The sequence below is a fragment of the Chamaea fasciata genome, unplaced genomic scaffold (genome assembly GCF_029207755.1).
Source record: "Chamaea fasciata isolate MVZ Bird 193981 ecotype frontalis unplaced genomic scaffold, bChaFas1.0.hap1 SCAF_14, whole genome shotgun sequence".
Lineage (NCBI taxonomy): Eukaryota > Metazoa > Chordata > Aves > Passeriformes > Sylviidae > Chamaea > Chamaea fasciata.
This window is the reverse complement of record NW_027094099.1, coordinates 12,706,681-12,724,093: the sequence shown is the minus strand read 5'-3', so window position 1 is coordinate 12,724,093 and position 17,413 is coordinate 12,706,681. Positions and strand designations below refer to the sequence as shown.

The 17,413-nt window shown below is 48.6% G+C and overlaps 2 protein-coding genes and 1 long non-coding RNA gene across 4 annotated transcripts in view; 2 read left to right on the top strand and 1 right to left on the bottom strand.

Annotated features, from left to right (window-relative positions):
• Positions 1-8,107, top strand: part of ABHD2 (abhydrolase domain containing 2, acylglycerol lipase) — a 38,674-nt gene extending 30,567 nt beyond the window's left edge. The window contains exons 9-11 of the mRNA XM_066196124.1: positions 887-956; positions 1,672-1,756; positions 2,618-8,107. Of these exons, the coding sequence (XP_066052221.1) occupies positions 887-956; positions 1,672-1,756; positions 2,618-2,814 (352 nt within the window). The 3' untranslated portion in view covers positions 2,815-8,107. The remainder of the gene's footprint in view (positions 1-886; positions 957-1,671; positions 1,757-2,617) is intronic.
• Positions 8,108-9,613: 1,506 nt separating this feature from the next.
• On the bottom strand, positions 9,614-15,577 carry RLBP1 (retinaldehyde binding protein 1). The gene is made up of 8 exons (XM_066196456.1): positions 15,468-15,577; positions 14,635-14,678; positions 14,262-14,390; positions 13,792-13,993; positions 12,535-12,713; positions 11,393-11,551; positions 10,680-10,790; positions 9,614-10,569 (listed from the first exon to the last, which is right to left on the bottom strand). Exons 2-8 carry the CDS (start codon positions 14,644-14,646, stop codon positions 10,411-10,413), a joined length of 951 nt encoding a protein of 316 aa, XP_066052553.1. The 5' UTR covers positions 14,647-14,678; positions 15,468-15,577; the 3' UTR covers positions 9,614-10,410.
• A 247-nt stretch (positions 15,578-15,824) lies between these two features.
• On the top strand, positions 15,825-17,392 carry LOC136297047 (uncharacterized). 2 transcript variants are annotated; one of them, XR_010723071.1, is made up of 4 exons: positions 15,825-15,874; positions 16,154-16,280; positions 16,590-16,665; positions 17,124-17,392. It is a non-coding gene; the product is annotated as an uncharacterized lncRNA (long non-coding RNA). The 2 variants fall into 2 exon arrangements; XR_010723070.1 differs by having other exon boundaries at positions 16,590-17,392.
• Positions 17,393-17,413: the final 21 nt, after the last annotated feature.

Below are 17,413 nucleotides of genomic sequence, written 5' to 3'. Positions count from 1 at the left end.
GAAGCAGCTCAGAACTGCTCATGGATTTCCTTTGCTCTGTTTAAAAAATCTTCTCCCCATAAAACACTGCTGCCTTCTCAGTACACAATAGGGCTGGCTGAGATAATGCAACCTTTCTTATTTGTCATTCTAACACCTCATTAAGTGCTCTGCTTTAATAAGCAGTAGCCTGTTACTGCCTGTGTCCTTGACAACAACATAGCACTTTAAGTGGCAGTGTTCATACCATGGTATGTTCTGTATCAGGCATTGACCCCTTTCCAAAATACAGCTGTAAAGTGTTAGCTAAAAAGCTGTGACACTTTTGGTAAACTGGGAGTATGGTTGGCTGCTTATTAAAAACACCATTCCTTGGGAAATCTCCCTGCTTTTCCCCATCCCTGCCACCTGCCTAGTTTGGACTAACAGCTATGTTGTCCCTTATTTAAAAATAAGGTACTTTAATATAGGCTTACTGAATTCTTGGTTTGGGGTGGTGTGAAGCCATTTGGCAAAGAAATAAAATCACAGTGAATTCTGGGGAACTTGTCTGATAAGTCTGAGGTTTATAAGCTGTGCTGGGTTTGTATTTGAAAAGACTTTCAGGGAAAGATGAACAGGATCCTAACTTTCATCCACATGTACAATTAAGTGAAGTGGGGTGTTAAAAGAAACACCCTGAGGCGGCTGGTCTTCAGTTTGCATGTTTCACTTGCCTATGCTTCTCAGAATGTTTGGGAAGGCACGGAAACCATCAAGGCATGTGCTGCCTAAGGGTTTTGCAAAGAGACTGGGTATTAAAGAAATTGTCTATGGAAACTGAGGCACCATTCCTGTTTCTGCATGTGTGTCTGGACAGTGAGATGGCTGAAGCAGGTGATATTAATGACAGTCTGTTCTATTTCAGGAAATTCCATGGCTACAGCTCACTGAAGGAGTACTATGAAAAGGAAAGTTGTCTGCAGTACTTGCACAGGGTAAGCTCTCGCAGGAGAGTGCTCTTGCACTGGAGGGAAAAGACTCTGTGGTTTCTATTGTTGATCTTAGCTGGGGCTTTTCAAAAGTAATCAGGCACTGTATATTGGAGTGGGATTTCAGCTCTTGCTGCCTCTAACACTGGGGCTAAATTCTCTTAGCTTATAACTGTGGCAGGTGGTAGCATCCAAGAGATGGAGATAAAGCTACACATTCAGTTGAACTGTTCTGATTGTATGAGGATAAAGTGGGAAATGGGTGCCTGCACAGAGCCTGCACCTTCAGGGAAGAAAGGCTTACTGGATACTGTGGAAGAGACTCAGGACACTGACAAGGCAGATGCTTGAGCAAAATTTTGCCAAAGTGGAACTGACATCAATTCCTCCTTTCTCTATTGAACCAGAGAATGGCGATGTTCCAAGGGAGTTTCCTGGACTTTACCCAAGGTGTACATAACTGAGCTGGCCATAGCTGCCTGATGTGCAAAGCAATGCAGAGCAAAAAAAGAGTGTAGTTATTTCAGTTCTAAGAATGGGGACTCAGTCTGTTTGCTCTCTGCCTCTTTCTTACAATTAGGTTAGAGGAAAAAAATAACTCTGAAATAAGAGATCTTAATTGAATTATGCTAAGATACTTTTACAGTTGGTAGATTGACATTCAAATACTAACCCCTTTCTGTTTTGGTTTTGTCGTTTCATGTCATGTTTCCTGATGCAGATCTACGTTCCTCTTCTGTTGGTTAATGCTGCTGATGACCCTCTTGTCCATGAGAGTCTTCTACAAATTCCAAGAGCTCTTTCAGGTATGCTGAAACAGTCTCCTCAAGCTCTGCATATTTGTGTACCTACAGCTTGCTTATCACATCACAATTCCTGATTGCAAAGCAGCTTGACATGCCTCTTTACACCTGTAATGCTGTGGGAGGTGTGCTAAGCCTCTAAGTCACTAATTGCCAGAACTAACAAGGCTAACTCTGAGCAGGAAGAACTTCAGCCCTTTCAGGCACGTGTTGCTTGTGTTGATAAAAGGCGAAAAAAGGTTTCCTCATATCTCCATTGCTTCACTGGGATTTAGTAGGAAGATGGGTGGTGGTGACAGTCTGGATGAAGCACAGATAAACACCCGACTTTGCTGATGAAATGGAGACAGTGCATGCATGGCTCTGTCACTGCGCACTGATCTGGGATCTCTCCCTTGAAAGGAGTTGAGCTGTCTGTCTTCAAACAGGGGGAAAGGTAGATTATCCTGAGAAGCTCAGAAGAGGGAGCTGCTGCTGCTTCATCACACAAAAAGTGGGTGCATAAGGGAGGGAAGCAGGGTTCATTCTTCTCCTGGTCAGAGGCTGTGAGCAAAGAATTTATCCCCAGCTGCTTTCAGACAGAAGCAAGCACAGAGTTTTTCACTACATGCAACAAGATGGCTGATGCACTGTCAGAGCTTAGTGCAATTTGACATGATGCAAACAGTCCTAGTTCCAGTGGATGTGAGTTAAAGGTGCTCATTTGTTAAAGAATTAACATTCTTACAGCAATACAAGTATTGCTGTTAGGGCCCAGCCAGCAGCGTGTTTTGGGCAGCCTTTGTCCTGGCAACTCAAGATGCTTTCGTTCTCAGCTTGAAGATGTTAACCTTCTGGAACTTTCTGCCTCTTTTTCTTTTACAGAGAAAAGAGAGAATGTCATGCATGTGCTGCCCCTTCATGGAGGCCACCTGGGATTTTTTGAGGGGTCTGTGCTATTCCCAGAACCTCTTACCTGGATGGATAAGCTGGTGGTACAGTATGCCAATGCCATCTGCCAGTGGGAGAAGACAAAGCCTCACTGCTCAGATGCTGAGCAGGATATGTCTGGCCAGGAGTAATCAACCCAAAGACTCTGGATCACTTCAGTTTATCTCTCTGTTTGGGAACATCTTGTTCCCTCACCTGCTGCTTCAGGTTTCCATTCTCCTTGATATCCTATAGCTGGGGTTTGATCACCATGTGTTTTTTCCAAAATGGAGTTAAAGCAGAGGTTAACATCTGGTCAGAGCCTCTTTGGATATCCAGTCATATGGATTTGTAATTTACTGCTCTGCTTGAAGAATTGGGTTGCTGACTGTAGCTTGTTACAGAGCTACTGAGCTAAAGACTGCTTGCTTTAACATAGCAGAAGTTTCACATGTCAAAATCTCTTTACCTGCTGGTCAAAAACTTGATCTGCAGCATTTGTTTAGGTGTAGATGATGAGAACTGTGGCTCTCTTCTCTGTCTGGGTGCTGGAGAATCCCTGTACCAAGCCACAAGCCAGTGAGTGGTTCAGTCTGTAAGCCACTATAGTGGGGCTTGGGAAAACAGATGCTTGACTGCAAGTATAGTGTCAGCTTTGCACCATCTCAAGGGAAACCTTTTAGTACCTAGGAGTGCACTTGCACAAATGAATCACTTTAAAAATATTCAACTTTTCCATGCTTGAGCTGTCAGTGGATTGGGGTGGCTTTATGATGGGTCTCCAACTAGAGAAAATGCAGCTTGGTAATGCCAGGTAATGTTTCTATGTAAACATGTTCTCACTCCAGGACCTGATCAGTCACCTTCTTGTCATCTTTGCCTCTTTTTAAATACTGTTATCTTTTCAGTACTGGATTCTTTATTTGACCTGGGACTTTTTAAAGCTGGCTCTAGCTTCCAAATGGAAACCCATGATTAAGAATCTGCAGGATTTTTTCTGTGAGCTCAATTTGTTTGAAAGAATATTTCATGGAGAGGTATTGTACTCTCTTAGAGATTAATTGGTGGGGGATAGGGTGTATCTATTTAAATTTACTCCCCTTATGTCAGGGTAAATAATACCAAAATTCTTCCCATTGGCTTTCAGAGCATCAGGTAGGTTTGAGACACGTGACTTGCCTTACAGTTGATGTGGAACTGGATGTCTCCAGCCTGTGCAACTGAAATGACATCTTTGCATGGCTGACTACTTCCAGATCTGTGTAATGCTGTAGGATTACTGGCTCCACATTTCTTTTCCACAACCAGACATCCCCTTCTAGTTTTAATGTGCAAGGTGAAGTGTGAAAGCTGTTTGCAGGAAAGCTGGCTACTCACCTGTGCTTTTCCCTCAAGTGGCAGTTACGGTCTGTGCCAAGATAGTTATTAAAGGAAAGTTGTCCCATGACAATCTGGAGACTGAAACTAGTGGTAAAAATCTTTTTTCCTTACTGTTTGTTCTGTCAATATTGTAGCGTCATTAATCCATTCTTAGGATTTCTTTATCACAGTGTCAGTGAAATTCCTGTCATATTTCCCTCATCAGCACTTTATTGCTTCTGCCTTGGTCTGTGTTCCAGGCACTTTGATTTATAGCTTAAGGGTGAAACAAGTTGCAAGTCTTCAGTCTGGTAACAACAAACCTGGGGAGCAAGCCTTCTGGACTGCCCAGTCCCTGAACTTCAGTAGGTTGAGTAGGTGGGGTGTCATTTTAATAAAGCAATAATCAACTATTGTAGCAAAGGTGCATTGTCATATCAGGAAATTCCTTTCATTTGCCTTAGGCCAGACACCTTGGCCTGTGATCCACGAACTGTGGATATCTGCACATTCTCCTAGTTAGTAAATCTGGGCTTCTTTTTTTCTTCAAAGAGAAGATGAAACTAAGTAAAGCTACAGCAAGATTTGGCTGTGCTTGTGGCTGTTCCTTAAGAACTATTTTAGGGCATCAGTTAGCAAGGATATTCTTAGCTGATGGATATCTTGTCTCTCTGTTGTTGTGCTCTTATTCATACTGCATCACTGAAGTATGTCATAGAAGACATTTCAGGTTTTTTTGCTTAAGTAGTGTTCATGTAATATTCATTGGGTATGACTTAAATATCTTCTCACTTCAGCAGAAGTGGAGTGTAAACAACACATGTACACATCAAATAGATACAGTATAAATTTAGGTGTCTAAGTCTCCCAAAATGAGGTGAGCAACTGGGCAGTTCTCAAAGCAGCAGGAGCTGTAGCTTTGTCTAATCAAGTAGAGATTTTTCTTTAAACCTGGAGAGCCTTTTTGAGGAGTACTCTTTCCTGCCCCACAACCCAAGCCTTCATACTTCAGAAGTGCCAATGTTGTGGACTTTCTGAAACTCTCAACTACAGAAGTACCATGCGTCTCTGTCTTGCTCCTTTGCCCTGTTTTGGCACTTGAATCTGAAACTGTTCAAATCACCTGTGACTTGACTGAGTCTGGCTTCTTTGGGAAGGACAGCTTTTGTTGTGGCTTTTTTGTGCAAGGTTTCTGGAGCTTGAGGTTCAGCTTATTAAGCCTGTAGGTGGAAGCAGTGTGAAAAAAAAAAAACAGCTATTCTCTCCATCTCAACAAATTTGATACTTTCAAAGCAAGACTTTTAGTCAGACTTGTAGCAGTCACTTAGAGGTCTTGGGGAACTAGGAGAGGAGAGAATTAAGCTGCAGTTCATGTTATCTAAAGACCTTTAAATTATGTATTAAATCCTGCTACTGACAATGATGGATAATTGATACCTAGTGACACATGGGACTTCGTCCTTTCCTAATCTGAAATACTCTTACCTCCTTAAATAAGGCAATACTAGTCTTGTTGTGTGGGCGGGTGGTCTTTATTTTCCCAGTGAACCCAGCCTTAAATGGAGTCTGAAATTTTCAGTCTTAGAGGTGAAGTCTTTCATCTCCTGTCGAAACACATGAGGCTGCTGAAGTGTGCACTTGTAGATCATTGCAGTGTGGTCTGATAGAGCTGTTCAAGATTACAACATGGTGAATCTGACATGTGCTCTGCTTAGTTTCAAACTGGGATTAGAAAAATCATTAGAAGAGCCCTTCCACGGGTAGTCTTATGGTAAACACACCTTCCCCATCACTGAATGTAAGTAGCACTTGAACATGAACCCTGAGGGCCCTCTCAATCAGACAGCAAGTTGCAGAACTGTTACTCTTTGATGGTTAGGCTGGTCCAACCATCACCTTTGCCATTTTTCTAGAGATATCTGAGGATGGTAAATAAGCAGCTCAGACTTGCTCTGACTGAACACAAGGAACTTCAACTTCCACTACAAGAGCTCTGCCAGCATTTTTAATTGTCCCTTTGTTAGCTTCTCAATCAAGGTGTTTTCAGGTGGGTCTGGCAGTGTTGTAGTTGCACTGTAAAGACAAACACTTGAACTTCCCTGCAGTCCTTCTCCTGAGTGTTTTTCTGCAGTTCCTGTTTATGAAGATATGGGTTACAAAGACAGGACATTAAGTAAAAATGTTGGGAACTATTAACTCCAGTACTGAATTTAGCCAAGCTACCTGTGTGTCATCTGTCCTGGGTCTGTCACACACTCCTGGACCACAGCCCTTTGACACGTGGTGCCTTGCCCTTTTCCTCCTCCTCCCTTGACATCAGCATATCTAGAGACTTCAGTGACAGCTCTGTCAGAGCTTTTGGGGCTTTGCTTTTTGGTAAATGAATTTTCAGACACTGTTACTGAGACTCACCTGTGATGCACACTGTACAACTGAGTGCTTACTTCAAGGACCTTTGTGGGCAGCCTACAACTGGCTACAGTCAATTTCAATGCTTAAAATAACAGTGTATATAAGCAGTGGATCACTTTCAGCTCTCTGCTCCTCTAGCAGTAGGAATTGAGTCATAGAAGCAGGGTTTGCTTTGCTTAATGTGTGACTTGTTATTCTGCAATCCCAAAATTTTTGTGTCTATTAACACTCTAGCAGCATAGCTGGAGGTAGATTGCTCAAGTGGCTCCATCTCAAAAGGAAAGAGCAGAGAGTACCATCTTCAGGACTTAATTGGCAGTTTAGTCACCTGGATTGCTTCCAAATTTTTCTGGAAATGCTATGCTTATCTGGAGCTTACTGAAATTCTTCAGTCTTTTTTTGTGAGACCAGAGAAGACCTGAGCCTTGTGCTGCCTGTGTAAGTCATTTGTTGTAAGGAACATCTTGTTTCTGGCTTGAGTCATACTCCATGTGTCCATTTCCCTTATATGTGGGTTGGTTTGTTTTGGGAAGGTGCTGGAGCCACAGTGACTCAAAGCAGTGTCTCTTTCATGGCTTCTAGGTGAAAAGCAAAAAGCCCTTCTTGTTGTGAGGACCTTGATTTTTCTCCAAGCTTAGAATGCCTCAGAGCAGCACCAGCCCAAGGGAGGGTGCCCTGTTACTGTACCCTCTTCTCACTGGGACTGGGAGTGACACTGGCCTGGACTTCCTCAGCTGTTAGGGGAGCTTAGGCACAAATGCCATCAATGAGTCAAGGCAGTTGCCAGCTTTCCATGCTATGCTGGAGAGGTTTCCGGAGTTATCCTGAACATCTGTAAAGGTGGCACAAAGCCCCTTTGCTTTGGTCTGACTGACAAGCTTCCATTGTAATCAGGGTTCTTGCATGACCAGAGAGGAGGTACAGAATTTTCTTTTAGGATCTCAACTATAGTTCTGCTGGGATGTTGACCCTTCTCATGGCTCCTGCCAACTGGAACATCTTTAAAATTAAAAAAAAAAAAAGCCAAATAAAACCCATTTGTATTTGATATAACCAAATCCTACTGCTTTGCCCAAGTCAACAACTTTCCAAAGGGACATATTTTCTCATATGTGTTACATGACTGCTTGATTGTAATTCCCAGTGACAGATCTCTAGCCATTCTTCTTGAGAAAGCATAACGTTTCTCTGAAAGTTCCTAGCCAAAAGGGTGTGTAAAGAGCTTGGGAAGAGGAGACCTGTGCCCTTGTTTTTCTCATGCAGCTGTGTTAGAACAGGCAGAGTGACTTCCAGTGTTTCTGGTGAGCAGTTGACTATGAAAATATTTTCAATTTGGCAAAGTTATATTCTGTAACTATCTCTAAATGCTACCCTGAAGAAGCATGTGTACTGAGACACCCTCCTTGCTGCCATGTTCTGAGTCAGATTCTCTGGAGCTGAGAGCTGCAGGGGAGATGATTTGCAACTAGCAATGCAATTTTTCTATATCTGCTGATGTTTACCTTTAAAATGAAATATAAATATATATAAAACTGTCTTTGATTTTTTCTTTAATTTTTGTTCTTGTGTGTTGTAAAATGGAAGTCATTGCAGAACAAAATGTAATTTTGTTATCTTTGATTCAGTGGGGTTTCTTTATTTAAAAATAAAGGACTTATTGAAATCAGTGCTACAGCTACTGCCTGTGTGTGAAGTTCCATGTGTTGGCAGAGGCTCTCAGTCTTCCCTGAGGCCCAGCTTGGGGAGCTGGCTGGGGGGAAGGTGATATAAGCACTCATAGTGCTCAGGCCTTTCCTGGTTGCTTTTTGTCTTCTGGCCAAGAAGAGGTCTTTAATGCCACTCTGGTGGAGAATGGGCATAGCACTGGCTTAGAAAAAACGCATCTGCCATGAAACTACTGAAAAGGATTATTTTTGCCAATGCATGGCACCCATCTGTTATTTTTCCCTATGTGAGAGTAAGTGCATTTCCTAGTCTTTCAGCTGCTGGCAGAAGAAACGCAAACCAAAATCTCTGGCCAGGACAGTGACATCTTTGAGCCTGGGGCATATAAAAGCCCTGCCTAAAGCACTACTGACCTGACCCTAACACTTCACCAGTGTGTGGTTTGTGATCTACAGCCCAAGGGAGAGAGTTGTGGAGGTAACTGGGACTGGTGACCTGCTGGGGCAGCTGGACTGGTGCTCTGTGGGAGGCAATGGGCTTCATCCGTAATTTATTTGCCATTGTGATTTAGCTGTTAGATCCACTTCAAAACTTCTTCCTGCCTTGGTCACTCAGCTCCTAGCTCTGCTGTGCTGTTCTCTGTCTCCCCATCAATGCAAGCTCCTGGCTGACAATTTGTCACAGGAGTGGTGAGCAGCTACAGGCGCCTCCCAAGAGCTGTGACTCTCCCAGTCCAAATCCCAGAGACAGCAAAGTGATACTCCTGTCTGTGTGGATGGGTCTCTTTCCCCTTGTTTCCACAAGCTGCAGTTGCTCTGCCTCCCAGGCAAGCTGTGCTGTTGTGTTTGCACTGGCCTGATGGCTGCAGGGTTGTCACACGTGGTTTCCTTGGGATGGCTCCAGGTCCAGAAAGGAGCCACAGGAGGTGGAGAGGTGCCTTTTGCTCTGTCCCTGGACTCTTGCACAAGGTTGGCACAGCCTCAGGCTTTGGGATTTGCCATGCATGGACTCACCAAGCAGCTGAGGCTGGAGCAAACAGATCTAACCCCAGACAGGCCCCATCCTCCCTGTGCCTTCAGAGCTGATGTCCTGTTTGCTTTGAGCCTGAGCCCGTGCCCTGATGAATGTGGCTTCTGTCAGCACCCTCCACCTCAGCCTACTTCGTGTGGGGGGCTGATTTGACTGATGAAAAGGACCCATGTGGAGCTGGGACAAGACACACTGTGGAACCAGGCTCAGGGAGAAGGTAATCTGGGTGGAGACCTGGAGCTTATTCTTCTCTGAGCCCTGCCACTGGCCAAGGGAGGAGATGGTCTGGGAATGGGTGTCCAATTGGCTTCTTGGAGGACATGCCTAGTTCATGAACCAGAACAGATTCCCTTGCCTGGGGCAGCTACCTATGCTTCCCTCCTCCCCACCTGAGCAAGGTGTAATTAGGTGTCAGGTGCAGCTTATTTGCTGCACAGGTACCAAACATCCTTTGCCCTCCTTTGACTTGTGGTGGGGCTTCCCTGACTGAGCTCCCTTTCACAGTGCAGTGCTAGGAGAAACAACTGCTTAGGCTTTGGAAAGATTTAGGAGGGTACGTTCTGCTTGTCTTTCAATTATTTTGTGATTGAAATCCATCTCCTAGTCTCGGTGGCAGCTTGTTCTCCTCCCTGCCCAAGCAGGAATTAGGCAGAAACAGCTCCACCTGGGACCCTGGTTGGGTTTTTGTTTGCAAAAACAAACCCAGCTTGGTTTTGTTTTGTTTGCCCTGGTTAGAGCAGATAATGAAGAACTGGGGCTCCTTTCTCAGGCAAGAAAGGGACTTGATCTGAAGTGCAGGGAGGATGGAGATGGGCAGTTCCCTGGTCCTAGTGCCAAAATACAGTCAATGATGATGGGACAGGTCTCCTGCCAAACACTGGCACTCCTGATCTCCTTAGAACCAGCAATGCAGCCAGTGCCCAAAATGCTGTGCCCCTGTTCCTCACCATGAGGGACTGCAGAGCTCTGCTGTTAAACACTTTATTTCTCCCTCACTGTAGCCCTCCCTTCCCAGAGCAGACACTCTCCTGTCCTCCCCTTGCAGCTCCAAGAAATGCTGTGGGAGAGGGCTGGTGGCCTCCTTCCTCCACCAGCTCCGGAGCGAAGGACGCTGTGCCTGGGAGGGACAGCCCGCTGCCTCCAGTGAGGACAGGAGGGAGAGGCAACGCGCCTGCAGCGCCTCAGCACGAGCAGTCACTCAACCAATGCTACAGGAGGGAGGTGGCTGGGGCTAGAGGGCCACCTCTGAGCTGTGGTACAGGGGAGGGCAGCAGGATCCTGCTTTAGAGAGCCGTGTCCTCAGACTCGATGCGGGGCCCAAAGAGCTTCTCTGCGGTGGCTTTGCCGTCATACTTGGGCAGGTTGCCACCAAAGTCTGCTGGCAAGATGTCAGCGTCAATCTCCTGGTAGAAGGATTCCAGCTCCTCGCCATGCACAAAGACCTGGAGGGAGATGGGAGTGACCCACAGCAGAGGGCTAGGGCAGCTCTTCCCAACTGCTCCGTTTCAGCAAAGGACATGCCTTTGCCTGCAGGCCACTTTCCTACACTCACCCTCTCCAGCAGTTTGCTCTTTAGGAATGGTTTGACCACATTGTAGGTGGTGGTGAAGTACCAAGGCTGGTGGATGAAGTGGACGGCCTTGAACCGCGCTGGGAAGGAGTCCTAGGATCACAAACCCAGACACAGATGGTTACCCAGATCTGAGCAGGCAGCAGTGGATACAGCAACACTGCCACAGCTCTCCTTGCTCCATGTCCCCTTCTCTATTTGATGGCCCCTTTCTGTTCTGACCCAGAGGATCAACCATCCCAGCCTCAGAAGCACCAGGGAGCTGAAGAACCTCCCAGGCAGCTCACTTCTCCCACTGCATGAGAACGACCTTCCCTGGGAAGAGCCAAGTGTCTTAAGCATTTGGGCAAAAAACCTGATGTGCCTGTGAGTCTCCATCCAGCCTGGATCAGGCTGGACTGAGAAGCTTATGAGGAAACACCTCCAGGCCATGCCCTAGGATGCTGCAAGGAGAGGTAGTACTGCTTCTGGTCAGGCATTTGAGGAGGCAGGGAGATGGAGTGGGAAAAATTTTGCAGGATTAAGTCAATTAGCTGGCAAGGCAGGGAGAGGGCGATAGGGAACAGCTTCTCCATGATGCTTTCTCATTGTTCCAGCATGGTGGCAACCCCAAACACTGCTGTCTCCCTTCTCTGAGCTCCTTCCTCCCCCAGGGTCCTCTGTGCCACTGCTGGATGCAGACTTTGCCACCTCACCTGCAGCATGTCCACCATCTTCTTGAGCTCAGAGGGTTTGATCCCTGATGCCTGCTGCATGGTGAAGCCCTTGAAGTTCTCAATGATGCAGAACCCATTGATCTGGGTCTCCTCGTTCTCCAGTAGATTCTCCAAGATAATACAATAGGCACGAAGGATCTAATGGAGAGGAGAGACAGCAGGGTCTTGTATGAGGCCTCACCTCTCATAGATCCTAGGGGGGACCCAGGAAGAGTCCCATGGAGTGTTATCCAGGGTCTGTTGGACTCCAGCCTGCTTGTCATAGCCAGCCCCCAGATTTCAGAGCAGGGAGGGGGTGACCACATTCTCTTCTCAAGTTGTGAGCATCAGATCTGGATCAGTGATACACTGAGACCAGAGTCAGAGCTGAGCAGAAAAGGAAACTGGGAAAAGCTGTGAGATACATGCCTGGAGACCTCTTTGCCAAGAAGCCCTTTCCATGCCCTATGCCTCAGTTTCCTCCTCTGTCCTTGATTTAATGGTGTGGTGCCTTTCTTCAGCCCTTGTTACGTGGGCTGGAGGATGCACATCCTGAATTTGGCATGCATCTTGCACTGCATCCTTTGGGGTAGACCATGCTCTCCCAGACTCCCTCAAAGGATAAATTCAAAGGGCCACAGATTTCCTTCCCCCTGTAAGGTTGAATGGATGTGTGTGTGTGTGTGTGTGTGTGTGTGTGTGCGTGTAAGGATACTGTGCTCAGATGTGAGGAGAGGGACAAGCCCAACAACAGGACTGTGGGAACTGACAGTGGTCAGAACATGGATTTTTAGGCTCCAGGCAGTGCCTTGAAGCCTGTGGGAAAGCCAAGGACAAAACTCTCTCAGTCTGGCCTGGAAAATCATAAGAAAGAACCCAAAACAACCTTGTAGATATCCTCCTCCTGACACCTAGTGTTTTTCCAACTTGTTTACTGGTAGAGATGTTTACAAAAAGGTGGTGCCCTAAAGGATCAATCCTACTCACTGTACTGAAACACTGTATAAAAATCTGTCTTTCAATAAACTTTGCTATAAACCCTCTGAAAAAACTGAAATTCTACGTGTCGTTACACGAGCGGTCCTGAACCATAAAGACACAGGACCACTCTGCAGTGGGAGCAACCTCTGGGCTGGGCTCACCTCATCAAAGGTGATCTCCTCGTAGTCCCAGTTCTCGATGTTGAAGAGCATCACCACCCGCCCGTACTTGTCCCTGCTGGCCAGGATGCCGGGGTAGCCGGCCTCGATGGTGCTGCGCACGGCCTCGGGGCTCAGGTTGTCGAAGAGCTCCGGGTACTGCTGCCGGAAGTTCACGTAGCCTGCAGGAGAGAGGCAAAAATTGGGAAAACTGGCTGCTAGCCCGGCCTCGGGAAGCTGGGGGAGCTGCCAGAGACAGGATGGGCTGGTGATGGCGAGATGTCAGTGCTGAGCCCCAAAGCTGTGGAAAGCTCTGCCTGAGGCCCACATGGGTCAGGTCTCCTCCAGCAAAGGGGGAAAAAGAAGCTCAGCAGCAGACCAGCCCCAGCATGCTTGGTGTTATCCCTCCCCTTGCCAGGAGCTTCCCACACCTGCTTTCTCTCCAACACCTCAACAAGTAGATAAAGTAATTTCCCCCCTCATTTCCCTTGTCCCCTTCCTCCCTGTTTGGGTGAAAAAGCCAATCTACCCTCTCTTGGCACCCTGCAGGCACAAAACAAGGAATTTCATCCTGGGAAAATACTGCCAAACAAAAGAGCTCGTCTGAGAGCCCAGCACTGATAATTACAACTCATTATCCCCTAAGCTGACACAAAGAAGAGCAGAGCTGGAGCCAGGCAGGTTCCAGTCAGCAGCCACTCTCTGGGCTGCCCTTCCGCTTCCCCTCCATCCCTATGGGTCACTCTCAGTGTGAAGAGAGGGTGTCACAAGCACCCCAACCTGTCCCAAAACCTAGAGGTGCCCCAAGGGTGCAAAACCCTCCAGGCACCGTGCACAGAAGCACTGGGAGAGTGCAGAACTGGCTCCTTACAGGGATACAGAGGGAGGAGTGTAGGGCATGGGGTTCACAAGGAGATGCAGCCCAAGCCAGCTGGGTTTGCTGCATGAATGAAATCATCACGAAATGTGAGGGTTTTTTCTATTTTGTTTGGGTAAATTAGCAAGGAATGGGACTGTCCTGGTGCTGCAGGATGCCAGGTGTCACCCTCATTTATTTCCTTTTCCATCCCAACTCTTTCCAAGACCCTCAACCCTGACTTTTTCTATTTATCCCCTCTCTTCATTCCCTTCCCATGCCAGGGTCCTGCTCTGCCAGCACAGCCCAGTCTGGGCTAGGAGGCACCAGCACAGGACTGGCAGCTGCCGGATGATGTGTACCCTCGTCCTCACCCAGCATCACAGCCCAGGACCCCTCCCCACCTTTCAGCAGGTCATAGGCTCTGTGCACATCGAACTTGCGGGCACGGATGAAGCGGAGCAGGAAGGAGTCGTCCTTCTCCTGCACCTTCTCGGCCACCTTCTGGCAAACGTCCTCGCCGCCCGCCCGCTCCTGCACCAGCTCCCGCAGCGCCTTCACCGCCACCTCCCTCTTCTCCTCCGTCTCGTTCAGCTCATCCTTTGCCTGGAGGGGGCAGAGAGGAGACCCAGTGTTACCCCGCACACATTCTAAAACGCCCCAGGGGTGGTGGAAACAAAAACGGGGGGAGGACATTAAAACTCCTCGCAGCACCCTGGCACAGGGAGGGCAGGGTGACTCAAGTCCCCAGCTTGGAGACGTTTTGGTTAAGAGCACCCCCCCCAATGCAAGACACGGTCGAGGGTCTCCTCTGGCCCCTGAGATGCAGGAGCCTCGGGCTGCACCTGCCCCTTGCTCCCCACAGCCTCCTCACCTTCTGCAGGGTGTGTGGGGGGATCTTCTCGCATCTCCCAAAGACAGGGCCATGGTCCTTGGTGGTGAGGCGCTCCAGCTTGGTGCGCAGGGCCTGCTCCTCCTCCGACACGATCCGGAACGTGCCCGTCTGGAGGAGGGAGAGGATGTGGGGGCTCCCCAGACAGCCCCCCAGCTCCCTGCCACACTGCAAGTCTCCTTGGGAGCTACAGGGAAGGGGAGAGGCCCCACACATGCACCCAAGGGGGTGTAGTGGGATAGGGATGGACTGTGTGCTGCTTGGACTAAGGTGCACTCCGTGCACCCCATCCCAGCACTGCAAGGAGGGCATGGTCAGAGCCCAGAGGATGGGGCAGCGTGGGGACAGTACTCACAACTGCAGACATGTTGTCCTCTGTCTTCTGTCGGCAGCAGGACACTGGCAGAGGGAAGGAGGAATCAGCATGGATCCAAATGGTCTCCACGGCCCCCCTTATGCCCCATTCCCTGCCCATCTTGCACAGAAGTGGGTGCCCAACTCTCCTCAGCTCCATCACCTACTGCCTGCATCTCTGCCTGCCCGAGGAGGCTGAGCAGCCTGGAGAAACACCAGGGATGTTTGCAAAAGCAGCTTAAAAATCTGTCTATTGATCATCTGATACCTTGATATGTTTTTCTCACTCTGCCTTTCCGCTTTGGGCTGGAGGCATCTCAGCCTGTGCTCACCCAGCACTGTTCTGTCTCAGACCCCCTTCACATGGGCAGAGGTGAGCATCCAACTTTGGCCAGGCAGCCAGCTCAAACTTTTATTTCCACTACCAAAATAAATAATATTACCAAAATAAATAATTATCCCTGAAATATTTCCCAAACTCTCAAGTCTCAGGGCTCCACCAAATACAAGGCTGGACTATGAATCTCTCAGAATGCAGTCTGGGTGAAACACCTTGTTCCCATCCATGAGGAGGAGGGCTGCCTTCATCCTGCCTCCAGCATCTACCCCTGCCTGGCTGTAGCACCAAGCCCAGGCTGTGTGAGGGATGCTCGGCTCCAGCTCAACCATTTCCCAGGGGCATCCTCTTTCCCTCCATCTCCTGGGAAAGGGATAGGCATCCCCTTGTTCCAGGCTCTAAATCCACTTCAAACTCTGGAGGTGCCAGGTTGAGTGAGGGCTGGATGATGGACTTCAATGCAGTTCTTTCAGCTGAAAAATGTCCTGGATACTCACCAGGAAGAGGAAGAGCTGAGCTGTCCTCAGAAGGTCAGTGCACAGAGCTGAGGTGGATGCAGGGGTGGCGAGGCCGGAGTGGAGCAGCAAGGACGGCGGGCGAAAGCTTTGTAGAGTCACCGGGTTGGGATTAGACCGTCACAAGGCATCAACTCACTGCAGCTTTGTAATTAAGTCAGCACAGCCCAGGAAAGAAACCCCATTAAAACATTACAAAAGGCAGCTGAAGAGAGGGAAGGAGGGAGCTGGGGCTCCTCCGCCAGCCGGAGTGTGTGTGGAGAGGCGGGCTGGATGCTGGACCCGATTAACAAAGTATAAAAGCTCCTTGTTGTGTAACTCGCTCATTAGCACGGGGCAGGGGCAGAGGCAGGTGGTGGGCAGCCTGCCATCGCAGCCTGCTCCCCAGGGTGAGCAGGACAGGTCTCTTCCCCAGCTTCTGCCCCAAAAACTCTGGCGAGGTCCTGCTGTGAATTTGGCCGTGTGGGCAGGGTCTGGCTGTGGGGATGGGTCTGTGGCAGAGGATGCTCAGGGGGCTCTCCAATTCCTCCCCTATGAGGCCTCCCAAACCAGCATGCATACAAGGCCCCTTTCAGCTTAAAAAAAAAAAAAACAACAACAACAACAACAACCAAAAAAAAAAAAAAAAAAAAAAAAAAAAAAAAAAAACCACCAATAAAACCCCACAGGCAAAATTCCTACAATGCCCTCAAGTGATGATTAACTGCTTGGAGCTCTGGGAGTTGGAACCCATAACACCCCCAGGGAGATGCCATAGACCCATGAGGGGAGCCCCAGAATGTGGGAGAAACAAAGGTGAGTCCACATGTGGGTGCAGCAGGATGGCAAAATGGGTTTTCTGGGATGACCCAGCATGCTGAAGCTACATAGGGCAGGAGAGCCCTTGCAGCCTTAATTCTTTGGGTCAAGGGTTGTGGAAGCTGGCTGAAGATGTGGTGAGGATCTGTGCTCAAGCCCAGGAGAGGAGTTTGGCCAGGCTCTTACCATGATGGGGATTTTGGGGAGGCAGCAGGGCTGGGCTAAGCACCAGAGCAGGGCTGAAGGGGCTTACACAAGGCATGTTTTGTAATGCCTCTGGGATTTACGGATTTGGTTTCCACACAGGGCTGTCCTGCGAGCGAAGCTGAGACCCCGATGTGAGGGAGGGAGGAGGAGGAAGGCACGAGACTCCAGATGAAAGGTGGGGGTGCTGCTGAGGGAAAATTCGAAGCTGTGCCAAAACCCTGAGTAATGCAGCTGTGGCCAGAGGCACTGCACACTGCTCTTCAGAGGAGATCCCCAACTCTCCCATCCCCTTTCCACAGCAGCCCTGGTGCACAGCTCAGCTCCCTCCTACAGCTTGTTGGACCTTTGTGTGCAGCTCAGTTCAAGATAGCACATAACACGGGTACAGCATTAGCATGGGGTTTCCCAAATAGACCAAATAATGTCCTGTTGGGGTGCCAGAAAGAACCTGTGATCCCTGGGCCACCTGGGCATCCTGGTCAGTATGGGGTCATCACAGGTGAAATAGTTTTGCAGACACATGTGTGTACAACCCAGCATCACAAAGCAACTGTTTTGCCCTGGGTAAACGGGTCTCAAGGAGGACCCACCCTGATTCTCTGTGACAGAGCCCTAAGTCCATCTCTCTTCCAGGTGTGGTTATCCCACAGCCCCACGCCAAACCCGCTCCCCTCGCTCAGCAGCATCAACTCCCGCTCCACGTGAGCACGGGGCTTGAGAAAGCTCCCACGCTGTGCTGGCACCGGATCCTTTGGCCAAATCCTGCCGCTTAAAGGCGGGCTACACCTCCTGGTACGCTAAAGGGGACATTCCTCATGTCCCCCGGAATTAAGGGGTTTACTCGAACGTATCTGCACCCCACGTGGGCGGCACTCGCTGCTGATGCGGAGTGGCTCTGAATGGGCACTTTGTGCCAAAAGCCC